The following is a 19,434-nucleotide window of genomic DNA, read 5'->3' on the forward strand; positions in this document are numbered from 1 at the left end:
TTGTCGAGAAGAAAACACACCCATTAAACCGAAGAATAAAAGATGTACTGTAGATTTTATAACAATAAATGAGCTGGAGAAAGTCAATGGAGAAATAAAAAAACAGGAAAGCACCAGGGTATGATAGTATAACAAGTGAAATGATGAAAAATGTTGAAATAAAGTAAGAGAGTTATTACTAAAGATATTTAATGCCATATGGAGAGACAAGCAGATACCAATTGACTGGCAGAAGCCTTAGATCGAACTGATTTAAAAAAAGGGCGATAAAACAGATTGCAATAACGATAGAGAAATGACACTCTTAAGTACTGCCATGAAAATATACAAAAAAATATTGAACAACAGAATAACCAAAAAAATTGACAGCACACTTGAGGAATAACAAAGCGGATTTAGAAAAGGCAGAAGCACCCATGATCATATCTTTACTATGAAAAAAAATATATAAAAATATCAGCAACAGGATAAAAAATGTATCTGACGTATATAGATATTGAAAAGGCTGTTGACTCGAAGGTCTGGAATTCATTTTTTATAAGACTAGTTGATAAATCTGAACTGATCCACACAATTAGTAGTATCAAAAGCAAATCTTCCTGTAGTACTGATGGACTATCCATAAAAATTTACTTAAATCTCCCAAATAATGCATTGGAAGTCCTGATCTCACTAATTAACGATTCCTTTGAGGAAGGTATATTTCCAGTGTGCCTAAAAACAGCCATTGTTATTCCTCTTCAAAGGGTGGTGATAAATCTAATGTCTGCAACTATAGACCTATTCCCTTACTCCCGGTCCTATCCAAAATTATTGAGAGATTTATAAAAGTCCGACTTATGTAATTTCTCGTTGAAAACAACATTTTATTACAAAGTCGGTTCGGCTTTTTATCTAATAAATGTACCAGCGATGCTATGTTTTCTGTACTACATAAGGTCTATCAAGCACTAAACAATAATCTTTATACTGCCTCTGTTTTTTGTGACTATGCCAAAGCTTTTGGTTGTGTAAATCACGACATTTAGATAAAAAAACTGAATTTTTACGGAATTCGAGGTATTTCTTTGAATTGGTTCCAATCTTACTTGAGTATGTAGTAGTAGTAGTGTTACTGACTGTAGTCACAAAAGCATTGTATGTGGAGTACCACAAGGTTCAATGCGAGGTCTTCTACTTTTTCTTATTTTTATAAATACATCACTAACTTATATATCAGGGAAAACTTTTTCTTTTTGCTGATGATACCAGTATTACCTGGAAGAACTCTAATATTGCAATACTTCATGCAATTATAACTTCTGGTCTACTTAAAATAAAAACCTGGTCCGACTCTAATTTACTCTCTTTTAACGTGGATAAGACAGTAGCATTATCCTGTAAAGGAGCTCTTCAACCCTTGCTTCTTAATAACAGCCAGATCAGTATAATTGATTCTGTAAAATTTCTTGGTATTTTTATAGACAGTAACCTTAAATGGTCCCTTTATATCGATTTCTTAAGTAAGAAACTAGCCTCAGCCTGCTATGCAATAAGATGTGTTTCGAAGGAAAATAATTTAGTATCTTCCAAAATAACATACTTTTCTTTGTTCGAGTCTTATCTTTGGTATGGGCTTCCTTTTTGGGGTTTTAGTACAGCTGCCCAATACGCTGTCGTTTTGGCCTCAGTAGAATAACACATTGCAAAAATTACTTTAAAAATCACGGGATTTTAACTCATCCCTCTCTATATATTCTAGAAACTGTTTGCTTAATTCATAAATACCTACATGTTTTTCCAACAAGAGCTAGTCATGACTACGCCACCAGAAATTCAAGCTTTAATGTGTATTTACCGATTGCATCCACTGAGTTAGTAAAGAAATCTATATTATATTCAGCAAAAAAATTATACAACCATCTCCCTTTGTAACTTAAATCTACAAGTTCTTTCCTTTACTTCTGTAAATTGACAAAAGCCTATCTATCTGAAAGACCTTATTATTCAGTGGAAGAGTTTCTTAACGAATAATTAAGAAAGTAGAGTACGTTTCGGTACAAGCAACAAAGTATGTTTATGTATATATTGAACATTACAAAAAATGGTGTACAAATATATTTAAAAACACTCACAGGAATTAAAAGATTTCGCAAATAAAAATTGACATTGAAGTATTTGAAATTTTGAATGTCAAGATTAAATTGTCTTAATAATTCCTCAAAGAAATATCATTCTTCTAACGTTTCTTTTACTGTTTTACTGTTATTTTTATTTTTACATTTGAAGTAATTTTAATTTTTTATCATATTGCTGTAATGAACGTGCTTAAGACAATTTAATCTTAACATTCAATTTTTCAAATACTTCAATGTCAGTTTTGATTTGCGAAATCTTTTAATTTCTGTGTTAACTTTCGGTTAACCCTGTATGTTGTCTGGCTGTGCTAATCTCTTTTCCATATCGGCGATTATTTGACTCAACCGTTGATTATCCATATTAAGTCTTTTAACATTTTCTTCTGACTGACACCATGCATTATAAAGCGACTGCTTATTTTGTGAACGTTGTGTATTCTCTGCGAACATCGCAATATTTTATTGGACTAGTAGTGCCGTCCGTTTCGGTATGAATAATAAACATTATAAATATTTAAAGATTTGGCTTACCTAAGTTAATGTTATGATATATCATATTACTAATGATGTCTTAATTACCACTTAATTACCACTGATTAGATAGCGGAGCTGTGAATACGTCTATTCACTTGGACGGTGAAATGAATATACATATGTATGTAAAATTGGACTGTAGAAAATAGAAACAAAAGCAAATTGTCATTCGGTTATAATTATTTCATTCACAGTCAAGCATTTCAAAATATCTTTTCCATGAAACAATAATTAACAAATGAGTAAAATAATTTTTCACTTCCACTTCAATTAAATGAAATATTTTCCAACAGATATGTTGCAACATTCTTCAAAAGTTTTGTACAAAATATAAATTTAAAGCTTACACATTTGTTTTTAATAACATTTGTTGTTTAAAAGATGAATACCCAAGAACTAAACGAAAGAAAAACCAAAAAGTTCAATTTTCATTTATATTTCTCATCATTAACCGGTAAGTAAATATTATTCTGTATGTATATATATATATATATATATATATATATATATATATATATATATATATATATATATATATATACAAGAAATACTGGATATTATTGACTGTCGATATAAACAAACAACACAGTTTATTAGGGCTGCAGTCAGTAGGTTTGGCCGGGATTTTATAGAAAAACTCTTTTGACTTTTGGTCGAGCTTTCGGAATTCTTTTATTCCTTCTCCAAGACACTGTAATTAAAAGAAAGTGTAAATATTTACAATGCAATGACAATTTGAGATATGTCACTTTCTTCTAATTACAGTGTCTCGAAGAAGGAATAAAAGAATTCCGAAACCTCGACCAAAAGTCAAAAGAGTGTTTCTATAACATCCCGGCCAAACCTACTGACTGCAGCCCTAATAAACTGTTGTTTGTATATATATATATATATATATATATATATATATATATATATATATATATATATATATATATATAATATATATATATATATATATATATATATATATATATATATATATATTATATATATATATATATATATATCTTCTTATTCTTCTTTAGCCTGTATTCGTCCACGACTGGACATAGGCTTCTTCCATTTGCTTCCATTGATATCTACTTTTGGCAATTCTCATCCACTGCTTGCCTGCGACTTGTTTGATATCATCTGCCTACCTTTTCTGTGGTCTGCCTACTCCTCGCCTGTTCTCTCTTGGTCTCCAGTTTGTTAATCTCTGTGTCCATTTTTATAGATTATCTCGGGCTACATGTCCGACCCATTGCCACTTGCCTTGCTATACGTTCTGCAACATCAGTAATCTTTGTTCTTTTATGAATGTCAATATTTCGAATCCTGTCTCTCAAACTAATCCCTACCATGGCCCTCTCCATCGCTTTTTGGGTTGTACTGAGCTGCTCTAAGGTTTTCTTTGTAAAGGTCATTATCTCCAGTCTATATGTAGTTACAGGCATAATACAGTTGTCATAAACTCTACGTTTTAGACACATTGGTATATCTTTATTCTTCAAAGTAAAGCCTAACTTGCTGAAAACTGCTCAAGCTTTATTTTAGCTATTTGGTTTTTGTTGCCATTTAATGTTATGTTCAAGATATATATAGTGGTCTACATTTTCAAAACTAACGTTGTCAATAACAATATTAGTTTGTAAATTACTCATTATTTTTGTTTTCTGAAGGTTAATTTTAAGACCTATTTTATTTGACTGCTGATTTAATTAATTGAGCATTTGCTCCAGTTCCTTGATATCTGTACTAAATAATACTATGTCGTCCACAAACCTCAAATGACTCAGACGTACACCATCAATGTTTAGACCTTTTTGCTCATAGTCGAACTATTTGAATACATTTTCCAATGCTAAGGTAAAAAGCTTTGGTAAAATAATATCACCGTGTCTAATATCTTTACCAAGACGCATTTTTTCAGTTCGTCTTCATTGATTTTGATGTGGAACGTGGCCTATTCACAAATGATTTTAAAAAGTGTAGTGTACCGTGAGCCGTTCCGAGAATCTCTCAGTGCTGACAAAAAGGACCAAGTTCCAATAATATCGAAAGCCTTGTGAAAGTCAATAAATGCCACATGTAGAGGTACATAATATTCTGTGGATTTTTCTACCAGTGTTCTGATGGTTTGTAAGTGATCGTTAGTACCAAACCCTTTTCTAAATCCCGCCTGCTCAACCGGTTGATATAAATCAAGTTTTGGTGTTATGCGGTTGGTTATTATTCTTGTTAGAAATTTGTATAAGTGTGAGAACAAACTTATAGGTCTGTAGATTTCAATATTAGTAGTGTCTCCTTTCTTGTGTAGAAGTAATATTTCGGCGTTTTTCCACAGACTTGCTATTCTTTTTTCTGTTAGACACTTATTCAACTAAACTTCCACAACCTCTACAACGATGTTGCCGCCCATTTTTAACATTTCAGACGTTATACGATCCTCACCAGAAGCTTTTTTATTTTTTATTTGCTCTAAGGCATGCCTTATTTCCGAAGAAGTTATTTTACGGGGAAAGTTTCCGAGCCGATGTTTAAAATTGATCTATGATCTGTTCCGGGGGTTCTGTATAGTAGATGTATACAGATTTTCATAGAACGTTGGTAGTTCCTTGACTATTTGAGTTTTTTCGTCACCGTATTCCCCTGTTGGTTTTTGATTTTAGTTATCTTTGATTTTCCTTCAGTTAAATTTGATTTCAATAATGTTTCTATTATTTTCGATGGTTTGCAATAATTGTTTTGTTTAATAGGCTCGCAAGTCTGACCTTATGTTCTTTTTAAGTTTATTGTTGATAGCCTTATACTCTGGTGATTCTCTCGATTTCCTTCTTCTTTCTTCCATTAAATCCAGTGCTGTTTGTTTCAATTTCGTTTTTCTCGGATTTTTATTTTTACCACAGATCTATTTTGCAATTGATGTTATGTCAGTCGTTAATTTTTGTATTATTTAATTTATATCTTTCGTGTTGAATACTGGTAGAGATTCTAGTTTCTTTTTTAGTTCACTTTGATATTCCTCTGGATTCATTGCGAGTGCTTCTATGTTTGGTAATTTATCCTGTGTTAATTATTTTCTTCTATCGAATTTCGTATCTACTTCTATTCGCACCCTAACTAATCGATGATCACTACCAGTGTTGACAGAATTTAATACAGTACCATATTTAGCAATATGTTTTAAGTTAGAGAGTATAAAGTCAATTTTATTTTGTTATTTTGCCATCTGGGCTGTGTCACGTCCATTTTATCTGCATCTTTTTTTGTAGAATGGGTTTAAGCAGAATAGTTTTTCTTTGCTGAGGAAATTTGCGAGCATATCTTCCCTGTGACTTCTCAGTCCAAAATTTCCAGTATATTCGTTGTCGTTTTATTTTTGTTTTTTCCCATTTTAGCGTTGAAATCACCCGTAATTATTACGTAATATGTTTTCTATAAATTGCTGGCTCTTGTAATGTCTTCATAAAGTTGTTCTACCTCTTTATCATCTGCAGAAGAAGTTGGTGCATAACAGTGGATTCTTTGAATGCTGTATCTATGATTTAGTTTCATTACCAGATTAATAACTCTATTAGAAATCGCTTGGAATTTAGTTACCAAGTTTTCAATTCTCTTATGTAACAAAAAGCCTTGGTTATTTTCTAAATTGTATTGGTACAAAGTGTGCCCTGATTTTAGTAGAGTATATATATATATATATATATATATATATATATATATATATATATATATATATATATATATATATATATATATATTATTAGTCTCCCGTTTTATACCGCTGTCGCGGCTTTGGGAGTATAGCAGGGTAGTCTGCTATATCTAGGGCCTACGGTATACAAGGAAGGTAACATGGCCAGTGCTACGCTTCAACCGTCTATTATTACCCCTGGTTTTACCCAAGGTACTCATTTTTATTCAGGCTGAGTCGACCTGGGGCCTATAGACATTTTTAAAATGTCTAGATGTTCTTGCCGGCGGTGGGATTCGAACCCCGGACCACCGGCTTGCGAGTCAAGCATCCTACCGCTTGCGCTACGCAGGCCCTGCGTAGCGCTATATATATATATATATATATATATATATATATATATATATATATATATATATATATATAGCAAACTCTTAAATATTGGGGAAATCTGCAAGAAAGACTCTAATGAGTATCAATTGTTTCGCCAAAGAGAATTACCTTGGCTTCTTCGGGGCTGAAAGAGAATAAATTATAATTAGCTACCATATATTATCTATTAAAAACATTATTTATCTTACCGTAACTTAGAATTGTAGAGTTAGAATGTTAAAAAACTTAGCTAGTAACAACATAGTGGTGTTTTTTGTTACTATGTGCAAAAAAAAGTTTTTTTTAACGTTGGAAATGTATGGTAGCTTTGAACTTAAAACGCAAAGGTTTACCCAAGGTTAATCGAAAAACCCAATGTAACTACATTTAAAAGGAGGTAATTCTTTGAATTGTCAGCAATAACTAAATTTTTGATTGTTAGAAAGTTTAAATGTGAGGTTCTGTTTTATCAGAACGCATGTGCTGACAATTCAAGTAGTTCTTTTGAATCTTTATGTCGTTAAGGTTCATTGGTAAAACCGAATGAAGTTAAATCCCAGTATAGGGAAATATTATTTTAGATTTTCTTAATTGATTCTTTTTTTTATAATTATATTATATTGTTCATGTATTATTATAATAATATCTTATTGAGATGTATCTAAGAAAGGCAAGGGAATGTTATCTTTTTTAGTTAATGAAAATTATTATTAAAGTAGGTTAGTTGTTAATGGATATATCAGTCAAGTTAGTTATCTGTGATGTTGCATTGTTCTTGGTATCTGATTTAAGTAAGAAGTGGTATATATCGCTTAGATTCTTAATGTCACTCTTAACATTGATAGAGAAATCGTTAAGGAAAATATAAGACATTTCAATGAACTCTCTTTTAGATTTATTGTTCTCACGGTGGAGAATTGTAGTGTTAGTATAGTCCATGAGATGACCAGTGGAATGGACATGTTTGGCTAATGCACAGCGGTTAGGGTGAAGTCGAGAATCACTTTTGTGTAGTGTAATACGTGATTTCAATAATTGAGATGTTTGGCCGATGTAGGAATTGCTGCAAGAGAGGCATTTAATGTTTTAGACAATGTTACTAAGCCTATCTATGGGAGTCTTATCTTTAATCTGAGAATAAAGATTATTAATTGTTATGGCTGATCTACAAGCCACATTAAGTTTAATGTTGTTAATATTATTACCAAAGCTATTTTCAACACTTTTCAGAATCCTTGTTAACCCCAGAGTGATATCTCTGAAATATGGTAATGAAAAATATGTGTTGATAGAAGTATCCGAGACTGGGTTCCCACTTAAGACATCAGGATCAGCATTGTTAGTCGCGAAGGAAGGTGAAGTATCTTCGTTATAGATAGTATTAAACAAAATCTTATTCACTAATAGTGTTGGATAAGCGTTTGAAATAAAAAGTTTCTGTAGGATTTGTAGGTTTTTTGTATAAAATAAAGGATCTGATAGTTTTATTACTCTATTTCTCATCTGTTTGATTAAATTGACTTTCGTAGAATTATTATTGTAAGAGTGGTAGTTAAGGTATTTACCAGAATGGGTCGGTTTTTGATACCAATCTATTTTAATGTTGTTGTTTTCCCTGATCATCCTTATGTAGAGAAAGGGGACGGACCAATTACCATCTTTCCTCTTTATAGTGAACTGGATGTAGGGGTCATAACTATTGAAAGTATCTAATAGTTCATCATTGTCATAGTGACAAGGTAGATGACAAGGTAGATGAACTATTAGATACTTTCAATAGTTATGACCCCTACATCCAGTTCACTATAGAAAAAAAATTTCAATTAAGAAAATCTAAAATATTATTTCCCTATACTGGGATTTATCTTCATTCGATTTTACCAATGAACCTTAACGACATAAAGATTTAAAAGAACTACTTGAATTGTCAGCACATGCGTTCTGATAAAAGAGACCCTCACATTTAAACTTTCTAACAATAAAAAATTTAGTTATTGCAGACAATTCAAAGAATTACCTCCTTTTAAATGTAGTTACATTGGGTTTTTCGATTAACCTTGGGTAAACCTTTGCGTTTTAAGTACAAAGCTACCATACATTTCCAACGTTAAAAAAAAACTTTTTTTTGCACATAGTAACAAAAAACACCACTATGTTGTTACTAGCTAAGTTTTTTAACATTCTAACTCTACAATTCTAAGTTACGGTAAGATCAATAATGTTTGTTTTTAATAGATAATATATGGTAGCTAATTATAATTTATTCTCTTTCAGTCCTGAAGAAGCCAAATTAATTCTCTTTGGCGAAAACGTTCGGCGAAACAAGTGATATCATTAGAGTCTTTCTTGCAGACTTCCCCAATATTTAAGAGTTTACTATTTAAGTTATCTGCAAAGATTAAATCTCTTTTCTTTTCTATATATATATATATATATATATATATATATATATATATATATACAGATATGTATATATATATATATATATATATATATAGATATGTATATATATATATATATATATATATATATATATATATATCACATATTCTTTTACTGTGCTAAGTTTGTTAATTTGTAAACTGTACCTAGTTTCAATTAATTGTTTATAAAACTGTATCTCTAAATCTTCCATTATCGTAAGCTTTTTCACAAATTTAATATCACTGACTGCTACATGTCTTTTTAAGGTAACACACATGTTATAACTTCTCTATGGATGTTTGGTTTTTCATATTGTTCTTTTTAGATGAACTGATATTGCTTTCCAAGCAGAAAGCGAAACGTCTTCAATAAATAGATGAAGTAGCCAACTTTTCTCGATATATATATATATATATATATATATATATATATATATATATATATATAAATATATATATATATATATATATATATATTTATATATATATATATATATATATATATATAAATATATATATATATATATATATATATATATATATATATATATTATATATAAAAATCTTGTGTCACGGTGTTTGTCCAAGCTAATATTCAAAAACTACTGAACCGATTGCAATAAAATTTTGTGAAAGTGTATTTGTTGGTTTAAGTTAGGAGATAGAATACTTTTTATCTCGATGAAAGACTCTTATTTTAATTTGTTTAAGTGTAAATTCAAAATGTTTGATACGATTTCATCTCTACAGTTTTAGTTCAATTGATCCATGTAGTTATAAAATATCATAAAATGACGTTTATCAAACGTTATTTTATGTTCTTATAATGGTTTTTATAATAAATCTCATCTAATAGGTGAGAAAATTAGTGAGAAAAAGAAGCAACGGATTTATTTTACATACGAACAGTTACATTATTCTTTTATACAAAATGCTTTATACGACTTTACTTTTACAGTTCATTTGAACATAAAGTGACGTTTTAGTTCACGTCTGAACTGCATCAAATTAGATAATTCTTTTTTTTTTCTTTGTATTTTTTATTATTAGGAGAAGGTTTGTGTTAAAGTTAATATTAGAAACAATTTTTAGAGTACCTAAATGGTATTTTAAATTTTTTTAAAATGGATAGATAATTTTTAATTAAAGATATATTTTTAGGTGATTTGCTTTATTTAACCATTGGATGTTTTCACATATGGTCGTCTTCAGGACTACCTCAGCTTATGTCACCGGACACTACGATCAATCCATTATCTGCGCCAATTACCACACTACAAGTATCTGTCATTACGTCATTAAATCATTTGTGTATGCCTATAGGTATAATAGTTATGACAAGGTTGGCTTATGTACTAGGAAGAAAGAAGTCTATGCTATTGGTAGCGGTTACTTACACAATAAGCTTAACAGCAACTGCTTTTGCAAACCATATGACGATTTACTATATTTGTATTTCCGTCTGTGGTATTTGCGATGGGGCATCCTTATGCATCGTGCCTATTTATAACAGCGAAATATCAGAAAATCACAATAGAGGGCTAGTTGGTTGTATAATGGGATTTAGTATGCAAACCGGATTGTTTTTGGCATATTTTTATGGTTATTTCTTCCAATTAAAAACGTATTTTTTATTATGTGCTTTGCCATGCATATTGCATGTGTGTATACAAATATTTATACAGGATTCTCCGGTATCATTAGCCATTCAAGAAAAAAAATTAAAAGCACTAAATGTTTTAGAAAAACTAAGACCAACAAAGACTACTACGGACCTAGAAATTGAATATACAATTATTGACGCTGCAATAAAAGAGCATAATACAAAAAGTTTAAAAGATATTTTTCTGACAACTGCACCACGTCGAGGATTTTTTATTGCCCTGGTCGTCTGTACTACACAGCACTGTTCAGGAATTTTCATAATATTGTCTTTTATGGCTAGTATATTTAATCAAGCGGGTTCGGGTTTATCAGGAAATACTGTTGGGGCAATAGTGGGTGTTTTCCAAATGGCAACAGATTGTGTTGCAGTTTATCTTATAGAAAAGTGCGGTAGAAGAATCCTTATTCTAACATCTTCCTTTAGTTGTGTGTTTCCTATGTTCCTATTGGGTTTCTATTTTTACCTAAAGCATATAAACGCAAATATAATTACTATTATTGGCTGGTTTCCTGTTGCTTGTGTAATAGTGTTTATAATCTGTTACGGAATTGGTCTTGGCTCTGCACCTATTGCTATTATAGGCGAACTTTTTCCAAGTGATTTGCGAGCCAAAGGTGTAGGTCTAACTTTAGTTCTAAACTCCTTAGCAATTTCTTTTATGATATTTTGCTACCCTTTGGCGACAAAAACATTTGGAATTCATATTTGCATGTGGTTGTTTAGTTTTTTATGTCTTCTAGGATGTATAACTTTGTACTTTATACTACCTGAGACAAAGGGAAAAAGTTTTTGTGAAATACAAAATATGTTAGATATCGATAATCTTAAATAAAAGTTGTAACATCAATTTTATATAAAAAAAACATAGGTGTTTGGAAAAGTATTTGGTGTTTACATAAATATTTTATGTTTTATTATTTTTGATATTTTTGATAGTAAATTATTTAGTAAATTATTTATTTTCATTATTTATATATCCTTGTTAATAGACCAGGGCGGATCTGTTTTGAGGTGGGTGTGAGAGGTGGCACTCTCAAATAGATCGAGAACGTTATTAAAAAAATTATATAATTTAAAAATGATCAAAAACATCGATATTTTTCTAATTTTCCTGCGGATAGTAGAAAAAATGAACTTTAAAACAGTTGATTTAAGAGCAAAGTGGTACCGTACTAAAATATATTGGTAGTACCATACTAAAATAGCGACAATTAAATTTTGTATAAGATGTTATTAGTTAGAAATGTTTCAAATTTTAAAATAGCAATAAATACTATAAAAGAGGGGAACACAAGCTTTTTTTTATTTTTTATTGTTTTTCAGACACTTAGATTACACTTAGGATCTTCATATATCGTCTAGAAAATCTTTATAACATAGTTAAACAGTCCTTTAAATTTCATTAAAATTGATCTAAGATATGTTGCATAACAATTCTGCAATCTAATTTTTTTTTAAATATTGAATTTTTTTAAAATTTGCTATAACATAAACTAGACCATATAGATATAGAAGGTTGCCAATTGTTTTACTTATAACAACGTACTTAGACCGAAATTTTTTAATGACACTGGTTTTAAAGATTAAGCTTCAATATTGGAAATTCCATAGTGATTGGTTAATAGAAAAGTGATAAATGTTCTCGTGAGAATCGTAAAAAATGGCAAACATCGTGCAACATTTCTTTATTTAATACTTTTATAGAAACTGATTTTAATTGCGACAAAACAAAAAAATTGCATAAGGTAGCGTATTTGCCTTTAAAACCATTTTTAATTTTTGTCGATAAGACTCTTTGGTCAAAAGATATCGAATTTTTACCTTCAAATTGATACAAATTTGATTTAAAATTGATTTCGCGAGAGCAGCTGCGTTGCTTCAAGCGATATTTTGGACAGAACGGTTTATTTTACACAAAAAGTGCTAATAAACATTTTTGGTTAAAACTGTCTACAATGGTAGACTACCTCTTTTCAAACACTTGTATATCTCTGTCATTTTCTCTTACTTGCGCGTGCATCTTAGTAGCTGTTGCTAACGGGTGTCTTATTCTAATTTATGGTTTTATTTGTGTTCGGCACTTCAGTTGATTTGTCAAGCATAGAACAGTACTGGTCTACAATTGTAGACTACGTGTCCACTGACGTTACAACATCTGGCTACATTGCAGATATTTGATTCTATTATTATTGTTCTGAAGCTATTTTCTTGTGGCATTTTAAAGTAATCACTATTTAAATGGGAATAAGCCACAATTAAAGGTTAAAGTACGTTTATTGACGTTTCAATTTCCACTTCGGAAATCGTTCTCAAAATACAAACATTAAAAAATTTACAAAATTTGATTCTATTGTTTTCAAAATTCAAGGTAACTTTTATTTATTACCATTTGGTACACTTGTAGTTACTGTCATATATTTTAGATAATACTATGTCTGATAATAGAAGAAGACGGGTAAAACGAAGCAACGACCTGGAAGTTTGGTCTCGATTGTTTTGAGGAGATATCAAGTGGGGAAGAAGAAGGCTGAAGAAGTGAGTCCGAAGATGATCTCGATGTGAATGTGAATTTTGTTGAAAAGAGTGATCACGAAACAGACTCTGAATTAGAAAATCGGAGCAAGAGAAATTGGACCAAGATGAAGGAACGTCAGCCGGCTCTGATAAGGCACGTCCTTTAAATTTTTACATAGGAAAAGACAGGGTGACTAAATGGAAAAAGAATATATCCAATTTACAAGTTCGTACCCATTCTCAGAATCTCATCAAACTTATGCCTGGTATAAAAGGAAACGCACCCACTGTGGAAACTGAAACTTATTGCCTAAAGTTATTTTTGTATGAAACAGTTATTAGAGTAATAACTGTCTCGACATATATTTTTATTGAAAAGATACGGAACAATTATTATCAAAGAAATCAAGATTGTAGACAAGCTAATGAAACTGAAATTCGTGCATGTATTGGTATATTGTTCTTGACTGGTACTCTGAGAACTTCCAGAAAAAATTTACATTAAATATGGGATAAATCTCAAGGATCCGGAGTTGAGTCATGCTACCTGGCAATGAGCGAGAAAAGGTTTCGATTTCTCATAAGATGTCTACGGTTCGATGATGTGGAGACAAGAACAGAGCGAAGAGAAATTGATAAACTTGCACTCATTATAGAAGTTCTGGAAATATTTTTGGTGAATTTCCAAAATAACTTCATTCCTAGTGAATATCTTACAGTAGATGAACAATTATTAGCATTTAGGGGAAGTTGTGCGTTTAAGCAGTACATCCCAATGAAGCCAGCCAAATATGGCATTAAAAAATTTGCTTTGTTAGACGCAAAAACTTTTTACACATTGAATTTGGAAACCTACGTATGATCTCAGAAGGTCCATAGAAATTTGTAAATACCAGTAACGAAATAACTCTTCGATTGGTAGAGCCCAGTGCAGGTACCAGTCGTAATATTAGGGCAGACAACTAGTTTAGCAGTTTATCATTGGTCAACATATTATTGAAGAAAAAACTCATATATTTGGATACTGTAAGAAAAAAGAGACTAGAGGTTCCTCAAGAGTTTTTGCCCTAGAAAAATCAAGAAGTTAAGTCATCTCTTTGTGGTTTCCAAGCTTATTGTACTGTGGATATATCCCAAAGAAAAGTAAGTCGGTGGTATTGATATTCTTCATGCACAATGATGATGCTATAAATAAAGATACTGGAGATGATAGAAAGCCAGTAATGATCACTGATTATAACAACATCAAAATCGTGAATATGGTAGATCAATTGTGTCAGAATTATAACGTCGCAAGAAATACACGCCGTTGGCCAATGATTGTGTTTTACAATTTATTGAATATATCTGACACGAACACCCTCTGCGTGTATAAGGCTAATAATCCCAAACAGAAAATAAAACGCAGTGATTTTCTTAAAAAGTGTGCTTGGGAATCCGACCACAAATTGAAGTTAGATCAACAATTCCTCGGTTGCCAAGAGAAATGAGGAAGTGAGCACAATATTTGCTGGGCATAGAAAATAATCCCCCTCAACCCCCTGTGCGACCACAGAACTATGTCGGATGTTGCCATGTTTATGTTCAAAATTTGAACAAATCTTCTAGAAAGTCATGTGTGAAGTGAGGAGCGTTTGCATGCAAAAACCACATAAAAGAAATCTGCAAAGACTGTTTTACTGACTAAAAATATGATGTTTTCTGTAGTCTTTAAGTCATACAATTTTTTAACAGTACTTTTATTTTTGTGATTTTGTTCTAAATATTGTTAGGTACAACAATTCTTCTGTTGTCAAATTTACACTAAAGTTCTTATTAAAGCAAAATAATTTTAATGGTTAATACAAATTTTAAAATGTATGGAGTAGTCTTTTTATTGTCTAGTATAGAAATAAGTAAACCTTTTGTTATAAAACTGGTCAGTATCATTAACAATAATTCAACAAATATACCTAATGCAGTATTAATATTGAAACTATGAAACTATGTTTAATAATATAAATAAAATGGTCTATGATCGTAGACCGCGTGACTAACCGTGTCTCAGTTTACCACGTGCCTAACAGAGGGTTAAAGTATTTTTTTCTACGGCTCAATTTTACATTTTTTTTTTCTTCGATTCTTCTTCAATTTTTTCCGATCTTTTCCTATATATGAATATGAGTGGTTTTAGGAGGAAGACGGTGGGTAGGAATAGTAAACTTTCTTCCATATTTTTTAGGATCCCAAAATTAACACTCTCAGAAAAATTCAGCTTGTTCGTATGCTTTTCAGAGGTGCAAGTGGAATTTTGGTCACCGACGACTGGAGTATAAATAAATTTAATTATTTATAACAAAACTAAAGCACCTCTGGCATTTGGCCATTCGTTTTTTAGATGGTTCTATTCGAGTTGCGTCGGATTAACACGTTTAGAGCGTTACATACACCCGGGTGCTAATCTTTGCATGATCTTTTTATGCATCACTGCTCAATATAAGCTATTACCAATGTGCGAAATCAAAAAAATTGTCAATTTGTAACCAATATTGGTCGTTTAAGTATCGATTTACTATATTAGATATTCTTGATAACGCTTTGGTATTAAAATGATACATATACCCAAATGCATGTATCGAACAGAAGTAAAAGCGTTTTAGTTTACTGCGTTGCCCATACCCGAGTATATGTATAGAGTAAGTCCGGGACAGTTGGACCACATTTCTTTGGAACCTCGCTAAAATTACATTTGTCAACTTATTAACATTATTATTTAAGCCTTTGGTAAAGAATTTAGTTTTATACCCTTAAGAGTTTACTTTCTAATTGAATAATATTAATAAAGGCTACATTGCATTTTTTCCAAAACTTTGCATTGTCCATCTTATCCAAACGTGTCTATGTGAGATGAACCAGTAGTTTGGGAGAGATGAATCAGGGGTAAAAAGTAGGATAAATGACTATAAACCAAGTATAAAGTAAAAAATATGTATATTTTACATAATAATAAATGTTAGAATAACCAAATAAAAAAAACAAACAAGTCTAATATTTTGTTTTCTTGACCACAATCTTCCTATTAATGGAAAACTTCCCTTTTTGTGACAGTATTTCCGTGGTACCGCAAAAGACACATTTTACTTTAAATCCAGAGCCACCTTCATGAAACCAACGAGAACATTGTACTCACTTCACCCAGTCTACTTTTTTTGTAGTATAATTGTAAGCCTCTCCACATCTGACACATTTATCTTCATCCCATTCTTCTACTGACAAACCGTCATCTTGGACAAGATCTGCAGAATCATAGCTTTCTGAGTCTGAACTTTCAAACTGTGTCACTTTGCCAGATGGTTCCTTTTTTGGCTTGAGAAACTTCTTTTTTGATTAATTTTTTTTCTTAGTTGATCTTGATTCTTTTTCTTTTTTTGTTTATCTTTCATTGTTTGCTCAACTGCCTTCCTTTTTACAACAGCAATGTTTTGAGCTGAATTTAATACTTTTGAAATAGTCGTCAAACATCTCTTAACGGTTACTTTCTGCGTGAGAGAAGGGACAAGTGATATATGTTCTAGAATTTTAGAAGGAGTCATTTTTGACGGTGTAAGGCTACTAGAAGTACTGGGGATACTAGCAAGATCAAATTGAGTTCTTGGTACTGTACAGAAGACAGAAGAATCAACAGTGTCACTTGTTGGCATACTAGTTACAGCATTGACGTGTTGGCCGATAAGTTCTGCATTGGAGGCAACAGGGTCAACCTCGCCGGTTGGTGCACTAGCGAGAGTGTGCGCCAATACTTGGACAATGGGCACTGCACCGGAGGAATCGGGCTCTAGGTAGACGTAGGCTGGTATTACAGACATATCTAGAGTGACTATGCCACCAGATTGAAATCCACTCACACCGTTTTGTGCACCTGCAGCTTTGGTCCATGCAGAGTTGAGAAGTTTTCCAAACTGCAGACGATTTATCTTTCTGGATGGATTGTTTGTAATGAAATAATTACAAGCACTATAAAAGTAGGACTTAAGTGATTCCTTCTTGCTCCGTGTACACTAGGACTTCCAAGCAACTGGTGTGTGAAATGTGGCCATCAAGTAAGAGAAGTTTGGTTTTCTAGGTTGGAAATGACTTTTTAACCAGTGCAGAAAAATTTCACTAGTGACATAAGAAGATTTTTGTGACATTTTTACAACTGAGCCAGGAGGCATTCCGTCTATGAACTTAACTTTCAAGTTCTTTCCCTTCATTATGCAGTATGGGGAAGAAATGTACCTTTAGCGCAAACGCAAACACAAACGGTTTCAACCTTTTCCCCTGACGTAATGGAAGTTACATTTTTGGGACCTTTAATGGCAACAACATTTTTGGCTTGTTGTTCAGTTGAAGCCCGGTTTCGTCTATGTTAAAAATGTGCCCAGGCTTTTCAACCAAATTGTTTTCTAAAATAAAACTTTTGTAGATAAAATTAGTATCTACACAATAGGACAAACATGAAGAATGTCCTAAAATGAGATAGAGAGTATAACATAGATTGTTGGTTACAAAATATGAGGGCTCTTACCTGTAATATAAGAATGTCTTAAACACTAATGGTTCAAAAAGCTATGCAAAGGTACAAAACGATTTATTAAAGAGAAAAATAAAGAAAAACAAATAGCATAAATAAAATCAGTACAAATACATAAAGAACTAAACAAAATTCCCACTACTTAATACTACTAACTAGTTAATAAGTCTTTCGAAAGTGTATGTGCACTATTGTCTATCCAAGTCGTTATCACGAAGATCCTGGATCAAAAGATGCGGAGATGTGGTAAACATATGTCAAAGACCACCCAGAGAACCATGCGAAAATAAACTTCTAACACTTCTAGTGTATACAAAAACGGGCACTACTGTATAATCAATATGTATAATCAATATGTATATATCTGTGATTTTAATCGATTGCTGTTATACCAACAGCGGGACAAATCGTTGACCGATTTGGAGAGCACTGTATACTTTTTGGGGATTAAATCCTAGACGGATTTTTAGGACTTCTGCCAAACAGAGATGTTGTTTCGTCCACGTCTAAATTCGCTCTGAGGGTAGGCGAGGTGCCTGATTTTTCGGAGAGTCTTTTTTTTGAAGAGTTTTAAGTCCACAAGAAAACTATATTACTAGGACAAATTGTTTGACAATCGTTTGACATTTATGACATTTTTACAGTGGGTGCATTTTTGTCAAAAGTGGAGTTAAATACTAAATTAAAAATATTTATAAATAGTTTTACATGTTCGAATGGAATTATTCGAACAATTTTCGAGTAACTTAAAGAACTCTTCCACACACGTCGTGTTCATTCCCTTAGCTCGGGATACAGATACATCTTCTGATTTTCTAATAGTAAGAGTAGGATTTCTTAAAAGAAAAGAGTTTAGCCAATCATAACCAGTTTTTCTAGTTTCCTTGTTGAATTTGTGAGGTAGTTTTAGCTCTTCAGCAAGTTTAAACGCCATCCTTCTCATTGAAGTCCTGCAAGGAGTAAACCCATGAGCTTGTAACTTTTTTATGTGGCCTACAATCTTCTGTTCATTTACTCTTTCTAAAATGGAGGATAACCCTGAGCTGTCCTTCGTAAACTTTTGTTTTTTAATCCTTCTTTTAAGACTGGTCTTAGGAATTTGATAAGCTTTAGCAGCTTTTTTTATTTTCCATTTCTTTATTTTTCACCGCATTAACCGCTAGTATTAACTGCTTGTATTAACCGCTTGTATTAATGCATCTTCCGTCCACGCCCCTCTAACGGTATCATTTCTTGCATAGTTAGTTGTCAGCTTTCTGAAACAGAAAAATACCAGCTACTTAGTTAGTAATTACACTATAAGTCGTTTTAATAAAAGTAACATTTAAAAACGTTGGTACTGGTCCATTTCTCCCGTATTGAAATACGTGGCCCATCTCTACCAAAACGTACTGGTCCATCTCTCCCAAAAGTCCGTGTGAGATGGACGACCTTATAATTCGCATTTTTAACGTACATGGCGGGCTTTTTAGGTTAGGTTACTACCTACATGTTTATTGACACCGCTACAAGAATCCTACGTCGATATCACGTAAACCTAAACTGAAAACTAAAACTATGTTACTACGTTAAAAAAC

At 31.8% G+C, this 19,434-nt stretch overlaps 1 protein-coding gene across 1 annotated transcript; it reads left to right on the forward strand.

Annotated features, from left to right (window-relative positions):
- Positions 1 to 2,853: 2,853 nt before the first annotated feature.
- LOC140446908 (facilitated trehalose transporter Tret1-like) lies at positions 2,854 to 11,719 on the forward strand. Its single transcript, XM_072539497.1, has 2 exons — positions 2,854 to 3,105; positions 10,287 to 11,719. Exons 1-2 carry the CDS (start codon positions 3,033 to 3,035, stop codon positions 11,621 to 11,623), a joined length of 1,410 nt encoding a protein of 469 aa, XP_072395598.1. The 5' UTR covers positions 2,854 to 3,032; the 3' UTR covers positions 11,624 to 11,719.
- Positions 11,720 to 19,434: the final 7,715 nt, after the last annotated feature.

The sequence above is a fragment of the Diabrotica undecimpunctata genome, chromosome 7 (assembly GCF_040954645.1).
Source record: "Diabrotica undecimpunctata isolate CICGRU chromosome 7, icDiaUnde3, whole genome shotgun sequence".
In the NCBI taxonomy this organism is placed as follows: domain Eukaryota; kingdom Metazoa; phylum Arthropoda; class Insecta; order Coleoptera; family Chrysomelidae; genus Diabrotica; species Diabrotica undecimpunctata.

Excerpts from the sequence above, each read along its gene's own strand:
- LOC140446908 (XM_072539497.1), top strand. The coding sequence starts at position 3,033 with ATGAATACCCAAGAACTAAACGAAAGAAAAACCAAAAAGTTCAATTTT. Across the intron at positions 3,106-10,286 it reads ATATTTCTCATCATTAACCG|GTGATTTGCTTTATTTAACC; the intron begins GTAAGTAAATAT and ends ATATATTTTTAG.